The sequence below is a fragment of the Euprymna scolopes genome, chromosome 19 (genome assembly GCF_053919585.1).
Source record: "Euprymna scolopes isolate OS-2025 chromosome 19, ASM5391958v1, whole genome shotgun sequence".
Lineage (NCBI taxonomy): Eukaryota > Metazoa > Mollusca > Cephalopoda > Sepiida > Sepiolidae > Euprymna > Euprymna scolopes.
This window is the reverse complement of record NC_136500.1, coordinates 114,315,049-114,341,259: the sequence shown is the minus strand read 5'-3', so window position 1 is coordinate 114,341,259 and position 26,211 is coordinate 114,315,049. Positions and strand designations below refer to the sequence as shown.

Below are 26,211 nucleotides of genomic sequence, written 5' to 3'. Positions count from 1 at the left end.
TCTCATACCACTTTAGTGGCTCCTGTATTCTTTATGATAAATACATATATTTTATACACTTTACACTACTTGTGGTTTCTTTCATTTTTAACCCCTAGCACAGGTCTACAACAATTACTTGAAAAAAAAAAAAAAAGAAGAAGCCAAGAAAACACGACCAATTCGTTTTCATACTTAAATAAGAACATTATACAAACTATTCTTTTTATATTAATACGTCATTTGTTTATTTTCATTTTCACCAACGGCCAATAAAACACAGTGTACCATAAATGTTAAAGGTATTCCAAACAAGATTGACACTTTTTGGAAAGAAAAGCGTTTCATCTTGGCCAATGATCAAGAATATTCCAAAAGTTCAAAGTGCTTTTCTTAGAGGATCTTTTGCTGAATAGAGCTCACTTGAAGCAGCCACCTTCAGCCTCTACCACAGCCTTTGTTAAACAGCAAACAAAACAAAACAAAACAAAAAAAGACAAGAACAAGTATATGCAGCTTCAATGATGTCATTATTTTGCAATATAACATTTTATTCTACAAATATAAGCATGGGACATTATTTTAAGAGCTCAGACAAAATGGAAACATCATAAAGAAAAACTTACCCTGTTAAAATGATTTCAGGGTAGCTACATGTAGTCGTTCCCCATTCTCCCCCTTTAATAGGCCAACCCTGCAAAGATAAGTGAGAAATGAACATAGAATAAAAAAAATATTTTTTTTTTATCAAATGCGAATGTAGTAGTAGGTTAAAAAATTTTTTTTTTTTTTTTAAATCATTGTAAATTATTTTATTAAGAAAAAAAAAATCCAATAAATTTTTAAAATCTAAAATAAGAGTATTGTAATAAAAAAAAAATAATTGACCATTTCTGAATTTGTAAAATTAACATTGCATGAATTACAAATAATTTTATATTTCCTGTATTTAGAGATACAATCCTTAAATTTATAGGTATTTACTTTTTGAATAAATTAAAAAAAAAAAAATTATTATTTGTTTTTAGAAAAGATAATAAATTAATTAAGCTGTACGAAGTGAAAGGCAAATAAAATTTAAACATTCTTGACATGTCAGATTCAACCGCCATGTTAAATCTTCTGTTGCACCTCAAATGGGTTGTTTCTCTTCAAGAACAAATATAAAAGAGCAAATGTTTGAAGATTTTTAGATGCTTATAGTCTCCAGGCTCATCAAACATGTTTGATCATAGACATTTGACACACTCACAGCAGTTGTGGGAACTCAGAAAGAATGTAGTGGAACATAATAGGGCAAATAAGATTTAGAAGTTACGATCACTGCATTTTTATTTCAAGTATTGTGTAGATAACAAAAACAGCACAATTATGACAACAATGCATTTTTACTTATGAAGTGTAGAGTTTGTAAATATTCGAATATCAAACCTGATTTAATTGCTAATTCTCTCAGCTCGTACAATTACAACCCGTTGACCTTGGAGAAAGTATTTGCTAACAACAATGGCGAGATGCCCAAGGCATCGATCAGAATAGCTTAAGCTTAAAAACCCAGGTTTGTAAAGACATCAAGTTCAGGGTATGTGTGTGTGTGTGTGTGTGTGTGTGTGTGTGTGTGTGTGTGTGTTTTTTTAATATGTCGGGTAAACAGAAGTTAATTGCATCATAAAAATATTAGCATCAATTATAAAAACTAGGCAACTAACTAAGGGTGACAACTTGCCATATAGTTATTATTAAACTGGAAGTTGCTAGCCGATTGTGTCTAAGTGCGTAAGCTTCTGCTGATATCAGAATTTTGTGACTTTGTTTTCTACAAGAATCCTCATCTCAAGTCCATTTTGAGACATCTGAAAAAAAAAGGTCATCTCATTTTCTAGGAATACATCTGGTTTCTGTACCACTGCTTTTCATTTGTCTCTTAGAAGCATTGTTTAGTGAGTTTTGTACATGTTTGCATGTTAATAATTTAGTCATTACCTGTAAAACAATCGAAGATCTATTTGCTAAGTTTCAGACTTGGATGAATGCTATAGAAAATAAAGGTCTCAGACTGAATGTTACCAAGATCAAAGTGATGGTCAGTGGTTGTATAAGCATTGGGCACATAGGAAGTGCAGTGAAATTACTGGTAGGTTAAGAGAGAATAACTAGTTTGTGTTCAAGCAATATAAGAAGAATGGAGAAATGGATGAAAACTCAGACATGGAGAAAATATAATTGAATGTCAAAGCTATTGAGTTTGTAAAAAAAAAAATGTGTTACCTTGGTGATACCATTGGAGCACAGGGTGAAGCAGGTGCTAGTGTGATTGCAAAAATTAGGAGAAGATGAAGTAAGTTCAGGGAATTTTTACCATTATTATCAGAGCATCACCACTGCCAGCCAAGGGAAGAGTCTATGAGGGATGTGTAGGCAACCTAATGATTTATGGAAGTGAAATTTGGCCAGTAAGAGTTGAGGACATGCATTGAATGGATAGAAATGATATGAGATTGATATGACGTATGTATAATATCAATGTTAGAGACAGGCTTTGTTCTGATAATCTCAGACGAATATTAAATTTGAACAGTACAGGGAGATGCATGAAGGAAAGGCAACTTTCATGGTGTGGCAAATCTAGAAGAACGGATTAGCGTTCTTAGGTTAGTAGACGTAGATCAGTTGAGATAGCAGGTTCATTTCACAGGGGAAGAGGCAAAGAAAAACAGACAGTGATCAGAATAAACTTGATAGAAAAAAGAAATAAAAATCTGACGATAGAAAAATTAGTTTGAAAGTTATTTTCTTAATTGTACATGAAATGGATGTTAAACCGAACAATGATGATCAAATGAAAAAGCGCACAACAAATGTCAGGACTTCCAAAGATTAGTGCAAGTAATGCAGATGAACAAATTCTACCGGTAGAAAACATTAACAGATGTTAGACTAAATATTATGACAGGATGAAAGATAAAATCTCATTGCAGGTTAATTCAATAATACTTGAAATATCTGCAAGTTGTAACACTCCATCTTGTTGGAAACAGTCGGTGCGTACAACTTTCGTCATTGATTATATTAGGTGAAGAGGAGAAATATAAAACTAACTCAAACACATACTTTTAACATTGCATAATGTATAAAGAATTCAAGATAAAGAGATACAAGAAACAAATATATTGAATAAATGGCAAAAAAAAAAAAAAATATTCAATACAAGTTAGCTTGCATTATAGTTCTGAAATCAAGATAAAAGTTGGAATTTTCTGTTTCCTACAAATGTTTCTTTTGACCTATGCTAACGTTTGTAGTTGTTGGCACCATCAATCAAAAGACGTCTCCATTGTCTATGGTAACATGAATAAAATATTGTTTAATGTGGATCTATGTAGTTTCAGAAAGCTGTCTTCTGTTAGAATTAATTAATCTGCATTGCTTTTGATACTAAAGGGATTGAAGAGTATTGAAGTATCTGAGGTTAAGCATATTCTAGTGATGACTTTGCTCGCATATTTGTGTGACTGGGCATTGTCTTGCTTAAGTGTGATACATAGTCTAATAGATTCAGCTGGTCATGCAAATGAAGAGTTTTTCAATTAAAATGCGATATATTTGAATATCCTTCTGGTGGGCATGTTGGGCTCTTGCATCGAGCTAACTCTTTTGGAATGAATCACTAAATTCCAATCTTCTCGTTAAAGTAGAATCTTGCAATGTGAATTCTGATTGAGGTCAAGCCACACCTGTACTGTTACAAACAAACTGTTGTGGCATTTGCTTTTAGTTGGATAATAAGGATCACATTCAATTTTGGCTAAATAAAATTTCTTTGCATTTCATATAGAATTTTTTTTTTTTTTTTTTTTTCTTTTAAATATGTATAACATCCAGCATTTCATTGATTCATACCAAAATTCTATACAACTATTTACGTTTGGTGCCATCGGAAAAAGTTTGATAGCATTTGAGTGATGTCTAATTTTTTCATCATTCATTCTAGCAATCAATGTTATCTTTGGAATTCCATAATAAATGTTAAAGTATTCATTTTTAATGAGGGGATTGAGCTTAATTTTTCTGGCTGTAAACAATAATCTTTCAAACTGTGAGGGCTTTCTAGTTCAGAACATTTGTTAGCATCGATATATTGAACAAAATTTCTTAGGTTACCAACCAAATTCTGTCAGTAGTGTTTCTTCCAGTAACAAATTTTGTTGCGACATGTTTGATAGCTCCATTTTCTAGCTATATATATTATTTTATCTTTGGGTCTTGTGCTTACAGGACTGTTCTTCATTCTGAGTTAGAGAGAGGCATAACAAGCCCAAATTACCTTTCACAAATATTTTTTTTACTTGTGATTGCTCCATATAACTGATCAATAGGGCTATGACAACAGCATATTCTTTCCCTTGTTTTGATTCTCAGGTATATATCTATTGATATGTTTTTATGAAGAGTAATGTGATTCTTGGTTGATTAATTGTGTCTAATGATGTCGGATATATATATTGAGTAAAAACAATGAAAAGAATATGCTGTTGTTATAGCCTACTGAACAATGCAGTTCATCCAAATCTGTCCATTGCTGGGTATTTATTTCTCTTCCACCGTGAAAAATGTTACGCAAGGGTCAAAAAGTGGGATTGAAAAGTTAGTGTTCTCGAGGAGGAGCACTCTGACCTGCAAAAAATACCTGAGTAGCTCCGTTTGCATTCCCTGGCAGAGGTACCCCAAGTGACTAGCAATAAACTAACCCCTTCTCAATAAGAGAATGCAGAGTGTGGGTCTTCCCGCTGCTGACTCCTCAGTATACTTCAGCCACTTGCAATTCCATTGTTGTGCACAAAGATACAAAAGTCAATCATAGCTTCCAAGTCAGCTTTGACTGTTGTGAGCCAAAATAATTTTTTGTTGCATTTTCAATATTTCATTATTTTATTTATTAACGTATTTTAAACAAGAACGGTGAATATTGTAGTTTTAACGCACTGTAGATAAATTGTTATTGCACATACACAACAAGTTGTCGCAAAAACACTAAAATCAAAAATGCTTTTCTGACTGTGCACCAATTGTTCTTGGCTCTAGGAAGTAAATGTACAAAAAAAAAAGTAAAACATAAATTTATGAATTCAAAGATTTTTTTTTATAATCCATTAGCGGGGGGTACCCGGCGATGCCCGGGTGTCTTGAGGTAAATCAAAATAATAAAATAAATGTTTTGGTAGGTAAGTATGAGAATCGAACCCGTACCCTTGAGTTGGAAATTAATGTGTGAAAAAAACCCGTACTACGTTACCCATTGAGCCACGGCGACAGACAACATTAAGCAGGTTATTTAACTATAAAAACAGGCGTGTGCAATAAAAGTTAACTCTGCTGCTTCCATTTGACCTAATTAAGAAGGTCAAATAGAAGTCACGCAGCATTTGGGTTTATTTACCCAAATTTAACTGTTTCTTCCCCCAACAGATGTTGGGGAGGGGGGAAGCAGCTCCCAATTGTCTAGAACTGTCTAATCAAAGCTGATTGCTTCTGGACGTTTTTCCCGGCGCAATGCTGAGAAGATGTCGTTTGAGTGTAGTTTCACTTTATTTATACTAAAAAGCCCAATCAACACGCGAGAAGCCAAAATAGCAATAATTTTGTAAAAATCGACGTAAATAAATCTATACGCTACGCGGTTTCCTAATTCCTAGATATTATTATATAGGACCTATATACACAGTTTTAAGCGATAGTAATGACCCCGGGAGCGTGTGCTCGAAAAGCCTTTTGAAAACATACATGAAATGGTCACACACATTTTGCCTTTTATATATATAGATTTTCATCAAATTGTCAACTCATGTGACCGACACTTTTTCACCCTTACCTACATATCAACTTGTGTGATTTACTCTAATCCCTCCATGTCATTTTCAAGTCCTTCTCCTCCAGTTTTCATTGAATACGATTTTCTATTGAATATGCTTGACCCCTTTCTTAATGCCCTAATTATCCCTTTCCTTATTACTAGTGTCGGGACAATTAATCACAATCGGAACTTTTTGAAGTATCGGAATTGGTATTGGAAAAATTTGTGCCTATTTTCCGATGACTAAAAACGATTCCTTTGATTATTATTTTTAATTGATTTTGTTAATAACAAAACCTTACACTGCTCGTAGTAATGATAAAAAAATAAATATTTATTAATTTTGAACTACCAGTAAAACTAAAATCTTTAGATCAGCCCCCACAAGTCGGTTTTTATCTTTTAGAAAATATATGCAAATTTAGCGTGTTTTTTTTTTACGGTAATCAGGAAAAATAACTTTTTAGTTAAATATTTGGAAATTTATAAAGAATCGGAATCGAAATCGGTAATTGTATCAGAATCAGGAATTTAGTGCGAAATCGGTAATTATATCAGAATTGGGGAAAAATATTGGAATCGTCCTATCACTACTTATTACTAACTTATTTATAACTATCAACTCATATAACATGTTCTCATCCTTCCACTCCATATAAACATGCATTTCTGAATTCTTGAGATAATGATTATTTGTATTTGGATTCTTCGAACTACCTGTTAAGTATCATTTTCACAACATTTCGGTCAATGTAGCCTCCAACCTTGAAGAAAGTCGGAGGTTACATTGGCTGAAACATGCAAATAACACTCAAGATGAGAACAGTAGTTCAAAGAATCCAAATAATATGAATGCAAATTATTCCTTTTCTTTGTCAGTCTATATTCATTAGATCGCGTCCTCTACCTGAATATGTCTATTGTTAGTTGTTATTGAACACTGTCAGATGTTTTGCTATGGAAATTCATAAACTAAAGCAGAACAAATGAATTGACAGTATGCAGCCATATTAATATATTACACAGGAAACACTTTTATAAAACCACAAAAAAGTTTTTCCCTTTAAAAAGTTTCATACATTATCGCTAAATCCAGTCTTTTTCTGCTTTGATCCAACAGAGTAGAAGGCAGGTATGAGGTCTGGAGGGCAGTCTGCATAGTATTGGCAGGCAGTCACAGGAGACTCATGGATATCCATGGGGTAGGGATTTTCAAAGCATGGGTAGCTGCAAAAAATGAATAAATAAATAAAACATTAATAAATGAGTAAATAATTCAAGGCAAAATATAACTTTTTGTCAAAAAAAAAAAAAAAAAAAAAAAAAAAGTCAAATCGCTTTTATTCTAAGATCAATAAATCTACTAAAATCAAATTGTACGTAGAAGCTGAAAATATATAATTATAATATTTATCTTAACTAGTGGGGCCTGTGGAAATTCCACAGATGACTCATTCATATGTTATTATATATTGCTATTGATATTCCAGGCCAAGAAATAAATAAATAAAAATAAAGTTATATCCCTTTATTACAAAATGACTTGAGGTAGTTTTGTGAGAAAGGGGCATAACTTTTGCATCCACAATACTGCTATGCAATTTCAAAACGATGTATTTCGATTTTATTTTCAATATTTAAAAAATATTTTAATGATATTTTCATTAATACTTAAAAATAATTTAATAGTATTTCGATTTTTTTTTTTTTTTTTTAAATATTTCAACACAAATGTTCACTGGAATACAATTTTCAAGGCCTTTTAAGACATTTTTCATTTTTTCAAGGTAATAATAGAAATAAAACCTTTTCAAGGCAAAAGCCAAAATTCAAGGACTTTTCAAGTCTGTGTGAACCCTGAAAAAAGTTTCCGATATTTTTTAGGTAATTTAAAAAAAAAATTTTGAATGACTTTTTTTTATTCAAATGAAGATAAATATTTAGATTTTTTTTTTTTTTTATAATTAACTGATGATAATAAATGTTTTCTTAAATGATGGTGGCTGCTGCGGTTTCATTTGCTCAGCATTTTGGCATATTTCAGTGTTTTATATAAACTACCCAGAAAATTCTGACAATATTCTGCATAAGTTACTTTTTTTTATTATTTATTTTATTAAAAGTAAAAAAAAAAAAAATGAAGTGATGTGGTGTAAAGTTGTTAACATGAGTTTGCCAAGTTCATATCCACTCTGTTCCATAGCATCACTAAAATGGATGTTGGCAACCTTCATGTAGTTCGTCCTGTAAGTACTTGATTCTTAAAGGAATCAGGGAAGTCAATGCCAATGACAGAATCAAGCTGGCATGCAAAAAAAAAAAAAAAAAAAAAAAAAGAACCCCAAAGAAAGCTATAACATGCTAATTCATATAGACTTACTTTTCTATATAAATAAAACAGTAGACATATGTACGTGTGTATGTCTGTGTGAAAATATTTAACCAATAAACTCAAACTACTAGTTACATTGCACTGAAATGAACAAAAAATAATAATCATACACCAAAGATGGTTTATGACAAGTAAAATCTTTGTTTGGATGAATGAATAGCACATGCAGAAATATGTCGGCAAGTTAAAATGCAAAATGTTTATTGCAACTTGCTGACATATTTCTATTACTTTTGCGTATATGCAAATTCATACCTAGCTTGAAGTGGTTTAATTGAAAATTTTTCTTATCTATCACTTGATATCTCAATTGGTACGGAATGCAGCTATAGCACTAAATGTTTTGGTTTCGATTCTAGCTGATGGCACCCAAGTCATTTTATCTTTTTAAATAAGTATTATATAATAGGTACAATATGATATTCAATAGATAATTGATTCTGTAATATTATGAAATCTGCATGAATTAAAAGTGTATTTTATGATTGAGCAAAGCCTTGCGCTCCCTAAGAGTAATAGAATATTTTACTTCAGAATTGTTTTTTTTTTTTTTATGAGGATTGATGATTTGGATTATTGGTTTTCAGTTGTAAGCCATGTTTTGTTTCAGAAGAGTTTCTGATGGGTAGTTATTCTATACAAGTCTTGGAGATGAATTCTCAGTAGACAGCTGTTCTGTACAGGTTTCGGACTTTATAATTTTGCAACCAAAGAGCAGAACATCCTTCTCGTGTTGACACAAGAAAAATGTGCGCAAGGTTGCTAAAAAGGTTGAATTTCTATGGAGCAATTCTGGTTTCTGATTGGTTGATAGCAGAACGTGAATTTGATTCGTCAGTTTCTAGCAGCAGTGTTTATAAATAGAATCTCCCAACTGTGAGGAACCATACCCCCATTACATGTCAAAAATATTGTAACAATTGGCTTATTCACTCTTAGAATTGCTAACAGCAATCTTCTCAAGGTTGAAGGTTCAATTCTTTCTACAGGCGATAATGACTAAGACTAATATCAGTTAACACTTGTATCCAGTCATGTCTGACAAAAAGAGAATAATCTACCGATTGAATTGGATAAAGAATTAATTTTGAAATTTTTACAGGTTTCAGAGTTAGACAAATATGCTCACGTTTGACTACAATGTTACCAACTTTGAAAAAGATGCATGTAAAAAACGTCAGCGGTTACATTGATGTGGTAAAAATATAACAACCAAGACGAGAAGTGATAATTTGAATAATCCAAAGTGTCAATGGTCATCGGACAAATTCTAATTCTAAAATGCAAATCCTTGGTATAAAAATTGTCTGATTTAAAAATAAGACACTTTATCAATGGTGGAGTAATTGTCAAAAAGCATACACAAAAAATTCCAAGATGATAATTTGAATATCCATTAAAAAAGTTGGCCTATTTAAGAAATAACAAGCTTCTTTTTTTATTATTTATTTTTTTAGCAGAAAGAAACCATTCAAAATGCACCGAGTTTCTTACAGTTTATGACTATTGGATTATCCATTAAAAAAAAAGAAGAAAAGTTGGCCTATTTAAGAAATAATAAGACATGTTTTTCATATTTTTTTTTATTATTGCTATATGATTGCAAAGAATCAGGCACCAAATCAATAGAAATCATCAAAATGACAGGAAATTAAATGAATGCAGTTTGAGATTGCATCATTATTTACAGATGCATCAAAATGTTTTGCAGCCAAACAGGAGAGAAATTTGTATTATTCATTTTGATTATCTTCGATTATCTATGTGAGACACACACACAAATAATATGAACGAATGGAGTAAAAAGTGACTACTCGAGGTCATAAGAATTAAAAATCACAAAACCAGTACGATTGATCCCCCTCTTACATACGAGTAAATTTTCCTAAGATTGGCCATGTCTACAGTCTGTAACATGCGTTGTCACTTGAAAACTATTTTTATAAACGAATAAATATGCGATTTAAAAAAAGTCCAATTTTCATGAAATGTTCAGTATTTCGTATTATTATTCATCAGACTACTGTTCTCATCTTGAGTGTGATTTTCACAATGTTTCGGTCGACCTTCTTCAGGTGTATCGTCTAACTTTGGAATGTTTTGACAGAACTTGAGAATTCGGATGGAATTTCGAACGGAACCCTCTATTTACTCCACAGGGTTAGCATGCTCTTGTTCCGTCAGCCATGACTGGATAAAGGTCCTAAGTAATTCGCATATGTATTTCAGGAGAATACCACTTTTACAATTGATTTTTTCTAGCACTCTAATCACTGCACCATGGGTCCTTGTTCAGTATTTATTCAATAAGTGATATATTTTATGAAACAGAAATGTTTTCAGTGAAAGTTTGACTGCATTTTATGTTTCTATTAGATGCAGATTTTCTTTTTTTTTAATATGATATAGGCAACACTATATTACAGCATTATAAATGAGGAAAACAACAAAGTAAGGAAGCCTCTGACGTTATGTCAAAACTATTGCTTCCAGGGCATCTGTAAGAGGTTTGAGTTAATTCTTGTAGAGAGCCTTAGAGATAGGCAGTAATAATTCTGAGGATAATGAATTTGAGAAAAACATCTCTTGGGTACCTCATCCTTCAGTATATATGTGTATATATATATATTTTACATAGGCATCATCACTTATCAAGGTCAAGAGGCCACTCGAGGATAAGTGTTAAAGATTGTACAGTAGTCAATTGGACAATATAGTAATCATAAGTAATGGAAACTCGGTAAATTTGTTAAGTGGAACGGCTCATCAAGAACTTGTTTACGTTGGACTTTAAGACAACCATATTGTAGTCAGCTGGAAAGAAAACTAAGTAATCATGTTTACCTAAAGCCTTTTTCTACATATTTTAATCATATAAAAAAACATCCTAAATCATTCCTCAGTTTTGAGATTGAGTTATGTTTGAAAAAATTCACTTTAATTATTTTAATTAGTTTTAATTAACAGTTCATCAAATAACCCACATCTTACCAATTTTTATTTTCATTCTTTCTTGTGGCATATTCTTTGACCATCTGATCAGAAAGATACAAATTTTAGATTTTTTTATTTTTTTAATATTTAACTAGTTATGCAAGCTCACTTTTCCCTTATTCAGACAATTTTACCAAAGCTGAACAGGTTATCCAATGGATCGCATTTTTTCTACTATATGTATATATTTATTCTAATTAGACTTTTAGAGGTAATAGTTTTACCCCATTTAAGAACAAAGCACGAAATGAACAACAAACTTCTTTTTAACAATAACAATGAAAAAGGGTATTTATTTGCAGCAGGAACTTGAAGGTAGGACTTTGATAGAAGGAATAGGAGGTTCTTTTTGGGGTTGTTATCGGTCAGTCGGTATATTTCCTGTGTCGTCCCTACTTAATAGCAGTTGTCTCCAATGGAGACCGTCAATGCTAGATCGAGATGTCCGGTGGACAGAGGATGAGAGAAGGAAAGGTGTTGCTTCAAGACTTTAGGGAGCAGATGAATCAATGCACTCTGTTAGTTGATAGGTCAACCTGCGGCCGAAGAACTTGGGAGAGGGGGGGCATTGATACACTAGAGAAAATAGTCCTTTGTAACTGCGACAGACTTAAAACAGGTATCTCTTTCTTTATACATATACTAGCAGGCCACCCAGCATTGCCCAGTCGTAAAATGTTCATTTTAATTCATACAGAAACTGAGACATGTGCATGCGTGTATTTTTTTTTCTAAACTGTTCACTTCTTGAAAGTAAAAAAAATTACTTGAGTTGAGATCGAAACCAAAACCTAAAGACAGTGAGTGAAGTACGATAGCCATTAGGCCAGCTTGACATGATCTTTAAAAGGTGTTTTCAAACCTACTTATTCTTAACATAAGTAATCTGTCAAGTGAATGATTAACACATGTGCATTTGTGAAACAGCAAAGATAAAAATCCGATAACGTCTATGTACCAATTTTTCAATTTTGATTCCTTAGCAGCCCTTTTTTTTGCAGATGAAAACCGATTAAAAAGTTTTTCACATGTCTGTATACCTTATATACAAAACTTCAAGTCTGTAGATCAAAAATTTGTTGTGTATAGGTTGAGAAGTGTCCACACGCACACATTCTCACTTATATACATACATACATACTTACACATGAGAGAGAGAGAGAGAGAGAAATAGCAGATTCAGATTCAATTATACTTTATTTTCTTCTCACACCAATATTACCAAGCAAAATAATCTCCAAAAGAGTGTCACAGAAATCAAAAGTGCTTTATATAAAAAAAGAACGAAAAAGAAAAAACAACCTTCAGATTCATCCCCTATAAATTACCATTGCAGTCCTGAAAACTTGCTCATAGGGTCGAAACAAGATGGGTATATAGCTTAAATGATGAAATATTTCAAAATTGCTTCCTACTCTTATTCAGTAATAGGGCTGTGACAACAGAATATTCTTTTCATTCTTTTAACTCTCAAGTATATAATCCGACAACCACATCAGTCTATATAAAAACATAATATATTAACAGATACATACTCAAGAGTCAAAACAATGAAAAGAATATGCTGTTATCACAGCCCTAGTAATTAATTACTTTGTATTTTGATGAGTATTTCAATTTTACCTTTGATTCAAACAATTCAGAATATCATTAATATTCTAATTATACACATTATACTTATAGTTTGATTATTTTAAAATATAACAATGTTCAACTCCTATTTTCTTCTTTTTTTGATCATTGCATACAATACTATTTTAACTTGTAAAATGTTGCAAATGTTAAAAATGTCTGTCACCATGTATGTATCAAAGTACTAAATTTACTTGTTTAAAATAAACAATCAAAAAAACATTTTACACAATGCTTTTATAAATTCCAATATACTTCCTTATTGATACAGTGTAACATTTTCCTATTGTGTTGTTATAACGCATTCATAAATGATTTTTTTTCTTTTTATAACATAATTAAAATGTTAAAACACCAGATGCTTTTATTATTTAAAAAAATTTTTTTGTTTAGCTTTTCTCCTTCTTCATGACAATATCAATTTACCTTTTAAAAATGTTGAAAATGTAATAATTGCAGCCATTGTGTACATTTGAAATAACATTTCAATGCATACATTAAACAGAAGTATGGTAAGAATAGCTTTTTTCTGTTTATTGCTTCAAAGTGGTTTACTGTCCGACATCTTGTACTTGAAATCTCCCAAAAAGGTCTCAATATAATAAACCCAGGATATGTCTCTTTCTCTCACTCATAGTGATCTTATCTGTGTGAGGAACAGTCTCTCCCAAACTACTGTCAGTTTTTGGTCTACAGTCTTGAAACTTGATATATAGGGGATTTGAATAAGTGGAACAAAATCGATTTGCCTTTTAGCTGGCAAAAATAGTTACTAAAAGGTAAAAATTTAAGAAAAATTGAAATTTGGAAGACATAAGTTGACTAAACATTACTTCTATGCATGCACAAATATACATTTATATTTTAATGTTATTTTATTTATATTTTTAACTTTTTCTGTGTGTATAAACTTTGATCTGATTTACCATCAGGCTGGAGAGCTTGGATTCTAGCTAATGGCACCCAAATCATTTTTTTTTACTTTTGAAATAACTACTATATATTGGGTACAATATAATAATCAATAAAGAATTGTCTCTATAATAATAAACATGAAATCTGCATAAATTAAAATATCATATTTAATCATATTTTTGACTGAGTAGTGTTGAGCAACCTACGAGTATATATATATAAAAATGACCTTATCTATTTGTGTGCAAAACAGTCTCTACCAAACTACTGTCAATTTTTGGGTAACAGACTTGAAACTTGATATATAGGGGATTTGGACACGTGGAAAAAATTCAATTTGGTTTTTAACTGGAAAAAATGGCTGCTAAGGGATCAAAATTGAAACTTGGCAGGTGTAAGTTGACTTAAAGTGCTCTTTTACACATGTGCAAATATACATTGGTTAATTTTTCAAGTTTTGATATCCATGTGTCATTAGCTCAGATGCTAATGAATAATGCTGCCCGTTAAATGTTTTGGCTCTGATTCTAGCTAATGGCATCCAAATTATTATTTTTTTAACTTTTGAAATCACTATTATATATTGGGTACAATATAATAATCCAGAGAGAATTGGCTCTATAAATAATAAGAAATCTGCATCAATTAAAATATCATAGTAATCATATTTTACAACTAGGCAATGCTGGGCAGTGTGCTAATCAATTTCTGTATGTTTTCCCCAGAGAAAGGTTAGCAAATCTAAATAAAAACTCAATTTTTTCCTATGGAAAATTATGGAGGAAGACGATGGAAGTTGATCAAGAAGGCAAACCACTCTTAAAGCTTCAAGTGCATCACATTTTGATGAAACTGAAATCATATCTATAAAATTTTCTAGAGAAACAATGGAAGTAGTCCTACATTTTTACATGCCTCTCTATGTGCCGAATTTCTATGCCACCCTTCCCCTCATCCAAGGAATGTATGGGGGTAAAATCCTCTTAACTGCAAATATCTGATTTTAATGAAATTTAAACCGTATGTATATAAGACACTAATTTAAAGTTTTCCCAAATTAATTCTCAGAATAGGAGAAAGCAAAATAAGGAGTGGGGTGGAGTTCAAAATTAAAGGAAAGTAATATGGTTCATGAGTAATTTACGAAAGAACATATTATTATTATTGTATTTGTCTATTTTTCTCAGAATCTATTGGGCCAATCTGACTAAAATTTTGTATAGATCTTTGTTATAATAAGGTGTAGCGAAGTAAGTATTAAGGTATTAATTTGGTGCAGAGTTAGCAATTAATAGGATTAATATTTAATGCAAAAATGATCACAAATTTAACCATATTCAACTATCAATTTGACATCCAGTCCTCATTCTATATCAATCAGCAATAACTTTTTCCAATTTTTAATAAGCTAAAAAGTCTATTATATATATATATATATATATATGTGTGTGTGTGTGTAATTTGTAGGTGTGAATACAGCTATATTTTGTGCTATGTCCTGTATATATACTAGAATTCTTCACTTAAATTTTATTATATTAAAAAAAATATATATTCTTGAATTTTTTTTTTTAAATTCTGGCTTCGAATCAAAAACATGCCCTCAATGTTTATAGTCTTATACTTCCACAACTAAACAAGTCAAATATTTGACTTCTAAAATTATGCTAATAAGAAAAATCAAATATACATATTTAAAGTTTTCAGGGGATTCTCTCCCTATGGACAACTTAAAGGTGAATGGGCACAAAGATATTCGGTATATATAGGGTAATTTGGAGATTCAGGAACACTTCCATTGTTTTCCATAGTCAATTTTATATAAGAATACACTTTTGTATTTTATGTAGATTCTCTAACCTTTCTTTGTATACGTGACTCACAAACATCACCTACAGAGTGTTTTTTTATATATAGATAACATTTAATATATTACATTTAATTATGCTTTAGTATGCTTTTCAGTACTTTAGAATTTTTGTCAAAGTGGAATCAACCTATCAAAATGTAATCAAGTTTCTACACGTGCAAACGACATGATAAATATTCACCGATCAGACATAAGCAAAATACTTTTTCCCTTTATTTCATGCTCATTAAATCCTGCCATTTCATGTTGGCTTATCACGTTCTCCTCCATAAAATAAGTCACACCTCTAGCATCTTTTTCTTCTTCTGGTTTCCACACACCGGTAACAGAGAGAGCACACCTTTTGTTACTTCAAATTAAGATTTTTTGTGGCATTACTATTACAAAAATGAGGAAATTTTGTGTCTAAAAAATAATGCTCAATGCAAATAAAAGAAAACAAAAAAAAAAAATAGAACAAAAAAGGATGGGGGAAAAAATGGAAATTAAAAAAAAAACGGAAATAAAAAAATGGAAATAATAAAAAAGGATATATAAAAAAAGATGGAAATGAAAAAAAAGATGGAAATGAAAAAAAAGATGGAAATGAAAAAAAAGATGGAAATGAAAAAAAAGATGGAAATGAAAAAAAAGATGGAAATGAAAAAAAAGATGGAAATGAAAAAAAAGATGGAAATGAAAAAAAAGATGGAAATGAAAAAAAAGATGGAAATGAAAAAAAAGATGGAAATGAAAAAAAAGATGGAAATGAAAAAAAGATGGAAATAAAAAAAAGATGGAAATGAAAAAAAAAGATGGAAATAAAAAGATGGAAATAAAAAAAAAGATGGAAATGAAAAAAAGATGGAAATGAAAAAAAGATGGAAATGAAAAAAAGATGGAAATGAAAAAAAGATGGAAATGAAAAAAAGATGGAAATGAAAAAAAGATGGAAATGAAAAAAAGATGGAAATGAAAAAAAGATGGAAATGAAAAAAAGATGGAAATGAAAAAAAGATGGAAATGAAAAAAAGATGGAAATGAAAAAAAGATGGAAATGAAAAAAGATGGAAATGAAAAAAAGATGGAAATGAAAAAAAGATGGAAATGAAAAAAAGATGGAAATAAAAAAAAGATGGAAATAAAAAGAAAGATGGAAATAAAAAGAAAGATGGAAATAAAAAGAAAGATGGAAATAAAAAAGAAAGATGGAAATAAAAAAGAAAGATGGAAATAAAAAAGAAAGATGGAAATAAAAAAGAAAGATGGAAATAAAAAAGAAAGATGGAAATAAAAAAGAAAGATGGAAATAAAAAAGAAAGATGGAAATGAAAAAGAAAGATGGAAATGAAAAAGAAAGATGGAAATGAAAAAGACAGATTTTTTCTCCTTTTCTCCCCACTTTATTTTATCTTTACCAAAGGGACTCAATTCTGCTAAATACTAAAATAATCAAAATACATTTGTTCTCTCATAAGAACTAAGCTTAAACATTTGAAAAAAGCAAACAAGAAAAAGGAAACTTTCTGCAGACACTTTATAAAAGAGAATAAAGGGAAAGATAATTATCAAACTCAAATTAATCATATCAAAAAGATTTTGTAAATTAATATTATAAAGTGTCAGTAATGCTTGTAATGTGCCCCACTCTCAGATCTGAAATTAAAACGGATCATCGTCAACTTATGATTTATTCAATTTATAACTGACCAATGTTATGGCCATAAAAAATATTCCATTCAGTGCACCTCCGCACATGTAATGATGCTGCTGCTCACAAACCATTACAGCAAACAGCTACTGTGTCTATTCGTGTTGCAATATTTTTGAGTCATAATGGGTTATGGTCCCTCACAATTGGGAGATTCTATTTATAAACGCTGCTGTTAGGAACTGATGAATCAAATTAATTTGCTACCAACCAATCAGAAACCAGAATTGCTCCATAAAAATTAAACCTTTTTTAGCAACGTTGCATATGTTTTCTTCATGTCAACATAAGAATCTTTTGCTCTTTGGCTGCAAAATTATAAAGTATGCTGTCTACTGAGAATTCATCATCTCCAAGACTTGTATAGAATAACTAACCATCAGAAACTCTTCTGAAACTAAACGTTAGCTTCCAACTCAAGAATTCGTATCTTGTATTTTTAATTTATTTTATTCAAAATACCCCCAAGATGCCTCTCAAAAGGAAATTGACAAAACATCTATAATATAAAAGCGAAAATGTGTGTGTGTGTGCGTGTGCATTTTTTTTGTATGTCTGACAAAGGCTTTTGGGTGGGGGTGGGGGGCGCTCTGGGATGGTCACATTCTTAGAAATTTTTTATATTGTCTAAATTATAACTCCGATTCACGAAACGAGGTCGCCTGTATCTTTACTTTGGGCAACTTTTACGCACTATTTTCGTGATTTTTTTAAAATCTCTGCGCGTACGTTTGGCTTTTCAGTATAAAAGCGAAACCGAATCTGTAGCAAACTAACACTCCCTGGCACTCGTGCTGGGGACGTCCACAAAAGCAATGAGGTTTTATCAATGCTGGGGAAACCCCTTATATCAGACAATTGCTACTCTCCTTTTTATGGGTAGCTGGTCCCCCCCCCTGCCCCAACGTCTTGTGTTGTGGAAACAAAAACAAAAAACTGCTTCGCAGCAAATATTAACTGCGGGATTTCATTCCCTCTATGGCGTGATGTTTGACCTCATTAAATTCACGCACCTGTTCCGTTAAGTTTTTAATTGTTAAATTAAAACGTTTTTCATTCCTTGCCCATCGTGGCCGAGTGGGAAAGATGTCAGCTTTTTTTCCCTTTCTTTTCAACCTTCGCCTCAAGGCTTCGGGTTCGAGCCTACCTTCCTACCAAAACTTTTTTTTTCTTTTACACTGACACACACGGGCAACATCAGGCACCCCAGCTAGTTATAAATAAGAGAAAATATATTCTCGCTCAATATTTTTTTTAATACGCTATGAAATATTGGACTGGCGATTCTAATTTCAGTATCCTGTTACATAAGACAGTAGAATACAATGGCTTTAAAAGTAACGCAGAGAAAATAATAGTAATGGGATTTAAATCTGATTATAAAAAGACTGAGGTAAAAAAATGTTGGTAAATTATAATTCCAACATCATAATATTGGCCTAATTAATCTTCTGTGTAAATTGTTGGCCATAGATTGATTAGTCCAATAATATTGGGGAATTGCTGGTGATTGGTCCAAGGACGTCCCTCTATTTATTATATCTGATATATCAAATATGAAAAGAGAAAAAAAAAAAAAAAAATCACCTACCCTTGCACGGTCAGGTCTACCACAACTAGGTCATTCTGGAGAAGTACAACTATGGCATAAGGTTCTTGAAAATCTGTAAACAAAAGAAAAATCAATGTAAATGTAACTGATACTGTTATGTTGTTATTGGGGGGGGGTATAAGGTCTATATATATGTAAGGCATTGTATATAAAGTGTGTTGGGTAAATGACCAGTTGTGTATATATCCAACATTCTCTTTGCTCGTCTAGCTCTGTCTCTTACTAACTCCTAACTCTCTTGTATATATGTAACTATTCCTTGTGCTTACATCACTTGATGAGCATGTGACCTTCAGTCACGTTTTCTGGTTAAATTGATTGTTTTTATTTCTAGGTTTGAAAACTTACTCTACTTATGTCCACCACATTCTTTGCTGGTTATTGTTTCTAAGTTAACCAAAATATTTTACTAAACATTCCTTTGTTTCAATAACATTCTCTCTGCATACCCTTTTTTTTTTTTTACATAAGTTACAAAACAATAATAATGTTCATTATTCAACATTTTACTTTTTTATTGTTCAACAAATGGTTATATAAAAAGAGTTTTTGAATGATTGCAGAGAAAAAGGAAGGCAGCAATTAGAGCAAAGGTACAAAGGTATGTCAATTGAATATTTCAAAAAAAGTCTATAAGAAAAAAATTAAAGAAATTCTTTAACTTGTATTTGAAAAAAAGAAAAAAACAAGAAACTCTAGCTATACATTATATGCTACAAGACGGTAAGATAAAAGCACAATTCATTTTGATATGATTTCCTATACAATTCTCCATTTTATTAGCGCTGAATATTATCATAGAATGAATAGCAGAACAAAATCAAAATGGAAAAAACGAATTAAATTCAAATGGTTTTCATGAGATCTGAATTAAACTTGCCAGATCTTCCACTTGTGATTGTTTTTTATGCAAAGATATAAATGCAGGAGTAAAGAAAGGAGATGAGAGAGGGGAAACAATAGAATAAGAAAGGAGAGAGGGAGTAAATGAGGGAAAGCGATGGGGGAGAGAAAGAAACGGGGGAGAGAAAGAGGAAGAGAAAAAGAGGGAGTAAAAGAGATGGAGACAAAAAAGAGCAAAACGAGAAGGAGAGAGAGAGAAATGAAGGGGCAAACAAGAGAGAGAAAGCGAATAAATGAGTGAGAGAGAAAGAGAATGAGAGAGAGGGTAAACGAGAGAGAGTGAGGGTAAACAAAAGAGAGAGCGAGGAGAAGAGAGAGAAGAGAGGAGAAGAGAAGAGAGAGAGGAGAAGAGAGAGAGAGAGAGGAGAAGAGAGAGAGAGAGAGGAGAAGAGAGAGAGAGAGAGGAGAAGAGAGAGAGAGAGAGGAGAAGAGAGAGAGAGAGAGGAGAAGAGAGAGAGAGAGGAGAAGAGAGAGAGAGAGGAGAAGAGAGAGAGAGAGGAGAAGAGAGAGAGAGGAGAAGAGAGAGAGAGGAGAAAAGAGAGAGAGAGGAGAAAAGAGAGAGAGAGGAGAAAAGAGAGAGAGAGGAGAAAAGAGAGAGAGAGGAGAAAAGAGAGAGAGAGGAGAAGAGAGAGAGAGAGGAGAAAAGAGAGAGAGAGAGGAGAAAAGAGAGAGAGAGAGGAGAAAAGAGAGAGAGAGAGGAGAAAAGAGAGAGAGAGGAGAAAAGAGAGAGAGAGGAGAAAAGAGAGAGAGAGGAGAAAAGAGAGAGAGAGGAGAAAAGAGAGAGAGAGGAGAAGAGAGAGAGAGAGAGGAGAAGAGAGAAATAGAGGAGAAGAGAGAAAGAGAGGAGAAGAGAGAGAGAGAGGAGAAGAGAGAGAGAGAGGAGAAGAGAGAGAGAGAGGAGAAGAGAGAAAGAGAGGAGAAGAGAGAAAGAGAGGAGAAGAGAGAAAGAGAGGAGAAGAGAGAAAGAGAGGAGAAGAGAGAGAGAGGAGAAGAGAGAGAGAGAGAGGAGAAGAGAGAGAGAGAGAGGAGAAGAGAGAGAGAGAGAGGAGAAGAGAGAGAGAGAGAGGAGAAGAGAGAGAGAGAGAGAGAGGAGAAGAGAGAGAGAGAGAGGAGAAGAGAGAGAGAGAGAGGAGAAGAGAGAGAGAGAGGAGGAGAGAGAGAGAGAGGAGAAGAGAGAGAGAGAGGAGAAGAGAGAGAGAGAGGAGAAGAGAGAGAGAGGAGAAGAGAGAGAGAGGAGAAGAGAGAGAGAGGAGAAGAGAGAGAGAGGAGAAGAGAGAGAGAGGAGAAGAGAGAGAGGAGAAGAGAGAGAGGAGAAGAGAGAGAGGAGAAGAGAGAGAGGAGAAGAGAGAGAGGAGAAGAGAGAGAGGAGAAGAGAGAGAGGAGAAGAGAGAGAGGAGAAGAGAGAGAGGAGAAGAGAGAGAGAGAGAGAGAGAGGAGAAGAGAGAGAGAGGAGAAGAGAGAGAGAGGAGAGAGAGAGAGAGAGGAGAGAGAGAGAGAGAGAGAGAGAGAGGAGAAGAGAGAGAGAGAGAGAGGAGAAGAGAGAGAGAGAGGAGAAGAGAGGAGAGAGAGAAGAGAGAGAGAGAGAAGAGAAGAGAGAGAGAAGAGAAGAGAGAGAGAAGAGAAGAGAGAGAGAAGAGAAGAGAGAGAGAAGAGAGAGATGAGAGAAGAGAAGAGAGAGAGGAGAGAGGAGAAGAGAGAGAGGAGAGAGGAGAAGAGAGAGAGAGGAGAAGAGAGAGAGAGGAGAAGAGAGAGAGAGGAGAAGAGAGAGAGAGGAGAAGAGAGAGAGAGAGAAGAGAGAGAGAGAGAGAGAGAGAGAGAGAGAGAGAGAGAGAGAGAGAGAGAAGAGAGAGAGAGAGAGGAGAAGAGAGAGAGAGAGGAAGAGAGAGAGAGGAAGAGAGAGAGAGAGAGAGAGAGAGTACAAGAGAGAGAGAGGACAAGAGAGAGAGGACAAGAGAGAGAGAGAGAGGACAAGAGAGAGAGAGAGAGGACAAGAGAGAGAGAGGACAAGAGAGAGAGAGAGAGGACAAGAGAAAGAGAGGACAAGAGAGAGAGAGAGGACAAGAGAGAGAGAGAGGACAAGAGAGAGAGAGAGGACAAGAGAGAGAGAGAGGACAAGAGAGAGAGAGGACGAGAGAGAGAGAGGACGAGAGAGAGAGGACGAGAGAGAGAGAGGACGAGAGAGAGAGAGGACAAGAGAGAGAGAGGACAAGAGAGAGAGAGGACAAGAGAGAGAGAGGACAAGAGAGAGAGAGGACAATAGAGAGAGAGAGGACAAGAGAGAGAGAGAGAGAGGACAAGAGAGAGAGAGAGGACAAGAGAGAGAGAAGGGAAAACGAGAGAAGAGAGTGAGAAAGAGGGATAAACAAGAGGAGAGAGAGAAAGAGGGATAAACAAGAGGAGAGAGAGAAAGAGGGATAAACAAGAGGAGAGAGAGAAAGAGGGATAAACAAGAGGAGAGAGAGAGAGAGAAAAGGAGTGGTAAACGAGAGAGAGAGGGAGGGTTAAACTAGAGAGGGAGAAGGAGTGATAAATGAGAGAGAACGTGGGGCATTGGAAAGAAAGGTGCAGCTGGAAAAATGAAAGAGTATCAGACGATTTGTGAGAGTATTTATTTATAGTTTTGGATTATACAGAGAAGAGCCGAGTGAAGCATGTGGGTTTTATGGAGGCTGGGTGGTGGAATGGAAATGTAGATATTTGCAGATGTTCTAATGTTGGAGATATGAAGCAGATGCTAGCAATAATCACACAGGTAACCACTTGTCAGTCGCTTGTCCTCTTCTGTTCAGCAAGCCTGTTCCAGTCTTTCCAAGCATCATCACAGAAAACGTAAACTGTCAATCAATGATGAAGTCGTCATAATGGTAACAATGCTAGTAGTGATGACAGCTTTACTTACAGAACAAAAAAACAAACAAAAAAAACAACAACACATTCTTGAACGTTGTCAAAACGCATAAATAGATTACGGACAAGATTTTAAAATAAAAGCGCTATCTACTCTGATAGATTTTTATGGATTTTATTTCTGCCTGAGAATTTCCTTCATTAATGAGGACAATTATTATGTAGATAAGATGGTCTGTCACCGCATCGGTTTTTGGTGATTGTTTTTGTCCTTGGCCTAACAGTCACAGGGAACACGAACTAGTACAAATATATAAAAATTGCTGCAAAGAATGTGGGTTTCCTCTAACATGATAGAAAACTTATACCTGCCAGTATCTCATATCTCTACAAAGCCACTATTCAACAATGCATGGCACATTGTCATTACATTTGGACTGATCTCTCCCTCTTAGACAAAGCCCAAAAAAGACTTATAATTTAATAGGTGTTGGTACTATATGCCAAAATCCAAATTCCTGTCCTATTGTCACAATATTGTTTTATAAATACTTTAATGGAATGTGCTACTAAGAAACTTACTGCACTGATGGTCTGTTGACATAAATACCCCTGACCAACAAAATCCCACCCTTTCACTACAGAAATCCCCAGGTGTCAGAAGGCTTTCTGTTTCAATAGCTTCTTTCCTTGAACTGCTAGCCTTTGGAATTCTCTCTGCTCCCTGTTTTCTTGACTGTACCAAAATGCAGAAATTTAAAATGTAATATGAACAAATATCTCGCTGCACAACTCCCCACTGTAAGTATGACTCCTAATTGATAGCAGCGCCTTATGTTTCAGTGCAATGTACCTTGTTTGGGGTGAATAAAAAAAAACTCGTAAAATTTGTGAAATGCTTATCCATAGATCTCGTGACATTGGTTAAAAGGGTTTGCTGTATTTTCTGTTCTACCAACATAATGTCCTTCAATAATACTGTGATACTGTTTAAGATTTCTTAATGGCAGTTTGCTTACAATTTTCTGGAGATTATCATAAATAAAGCCATATTCTACATCATCTCCGATTGGCAGAAGTTTTCCCTTCCCTTTTCCCATTTTTCTCAATAGTGGGAACCAACAGACCAAGAGGTTTTTATTTTAGAGGATGATGCTAGAGTTCTATACGCGGCAACAGCATTCAACTAATTTATGCCTCTGCACATATTGCCATTATTGAATCTCCTTCATTTCTAAATATTAATCTGAACAGATTGTGTGGCTTTGTGTGAAAGCAACCAACCAAATGAAGCAACGTTTGCCATGAAGTACTTTTAATAATCCTCACTATTATTATAATAGCAGTTGTGTATATGTATATCTTTATATGTCTCATTTCTGTTACAATAAAAAAACTTCCCACTAATTAAGGCAATTAAGTATGCTAATTGTTTTTTTTTTTTTCATAGGATAAGTAAAAACATTTTTAATAAAAATATTTACATATAACAATCAATGATATAAATATCACCTGTCTGTTTAAATAAATGTATGTATGTATGTATATCTGCCTAAAACTTTGGACAGAGGCGACAGATTTTCACGAGATTGGTATTGTTTTGAAGCTCAACACTTCGGATGACAAATATTGAAAAATTGGCTAAAAACATTAATTCCTACACCTTTAACTGGGCACTTTTCTACAGGGAGGGGGTCGCTTTTTTCGGCGATATTTTCAAAAGTCATTCCCTCTTTTCGATTGACTAACCTTAATTTAAACTTTCATCACTTCTGGTTTTACGATGGACGCAACGGCAAAGATGTCACATTTTTTTTTTCATATTCTTTTCTTTCTTCACGATATGGGTTTGAGCCTGCCTGCCTACCTACTACCACTTTTTTTTTTGCTCAACACGCATCTCCAAACACCCGGGTAACACGGGGCACCTAGGCTAGTCTATTATATAAATCTCACCTGTCTGTTTAAATGTATGTATGTATGTATGTATGCCTGCCTAAAACTTTTCTCATCGGCATCAGACTGGGTCGAAACCAGTACCGTTTGAAAGGACAAGGTCTTGGTCGAATAATATGTGAAAATTAGAAAAAAATGGTCAATTATTTCTTATAGAAATAGTCGTTTGCAATGAGGGAGGGTAACAAAAAATCATTCCTTTATGACAATTTTGCCAAACACGCATGTGCGAAAAACGCTCTTTCTTGAATTAGTTTAAATAGAAAAAAAAAATGACGTTACTTCGCTGACGCGATTGTAGTGGTTATAGTGACAGCGTCGTTGTCTTAAGGTTGCACCGACATATCTGACATTTTTTTATTTTTAAGTTTTAACATTTAAACAGGGTTAGTTATGCCATTTTTTAATTGTTCGCTTATTCTTTATTATCCATCACGTTTGCTGTTTTTTGTTTTTCCGATTTTTAAAAAGTTTTAACAGGGTTATTTCATCTACTTAGTCTTTATTTTCCATTTTATTGTTTTGATTTAAACCCCCCCCCCCCGACCCACACACACCTCACCTAAGCAACGGCAGGTACCCCCATTAGTAATAAATAAAAGGTTATCTTAATACTTTACTGCAGTTTCACAGTAAATCCAACCATCAAAAGCATATTATTATAACATCTCTCTCTCTCTCTATATATATATATATATATGTGTGTGTGTGTGTGTGTGTTAATTTATAAGCTGATAAATCAGATTTTGATTCTGAGTAGATAATTTTTATTTGTTACTTTTCTATCATGTTCCTATTTACAATACCTCCCCACGGGACAGAGTTAGACACCAGGGTCGTTTTTTAACGTGGAGAAACGGAACAAAAATAAAAATTGTCTCAGTCGTGAAGGATTTCTCCTCCACTGACAGAGAACAAGAAATTGAAGTGCAGCATCTGAAGAACAGATACTACACTTTGATCTTTCTATCATGTTACTGGCAATATAATAATGTATTTAGCTAAAATTTATTTTCAGGTTTTATGACACTTTGCATTTATCCTACAACAATAATTAATGAAACAGTTTGAGAGTTTAGAATTTATTAAAAAAAATACTGATGAGTCATAACAAAACATGTCTGTGGATAATTATATCTAATATAATAATATAAATCTCACCTGTCTGTTTAAATGTATGTATGTATGTATGCCTGTCTAAAACTTTCGACAGAGGCGACGAATTTTCATGAGATTAGTATCCTTTTGAAGCTTGACCCTTCAGATGACAAATATCGAAAAATCGGCTAAAAACATTAATTCCTTCACCCTCCACTGGGCACTTTTCTACAGAGAGGGGTCGCTTTTTTCGCTGATATTTTCAAAAGTCATCTGCTCATTTCGATTGACTAGCCTTAATTTAAACATTTGTCACTTTCAATTTGGCAATGGACGCAACAGCAAAAAGATCACATTTTTTTTCCGTTCTTTTCCTCTTCACGGTACGGGTTCGAACCTGTCTGCCTACTAAATATATATATTTTTTTTTTGCTCAACACACACCTCCAAACTCCCAAGCAACGCCAAGCAC

General features: G+C 33.3%; 1 protein-coding gene across 8 annotated transcripts in view; it reads right to left on the bottom strand.

Moving 5' to 3' along the window:
• The window catches only part of LOC145239883 (syntaxin-binding protein 5-like), a 678,091-nt gene that overhangs the window by 185,323 nt on the left and 466,557 nt on the right, over window positions 1–26,211 (bottom strand). For all 8 annotated transcript variants that reach the window (XM_080103493.1, XM_080103494.1, XM_080103495.1 and 5 more), the window contains exons 11-13: window positions 18,915–18,987; window positions 6,910–7,057; window positions 606–673 (exon numbers count right to left, since the gene is read on the bottom strand). In XM_080103493.1, coding sequence (XP_079959619.1) covers window positions 606–673; window positions 6,910–7,057; window positions 18,915–18,987 — 289 coding nt within the window. The remainder of the gene's footprint in view (window positions 1–605; window positions 674–6,909; window positions 7,058–18,914; window positions 18,988–26,211) is intronic.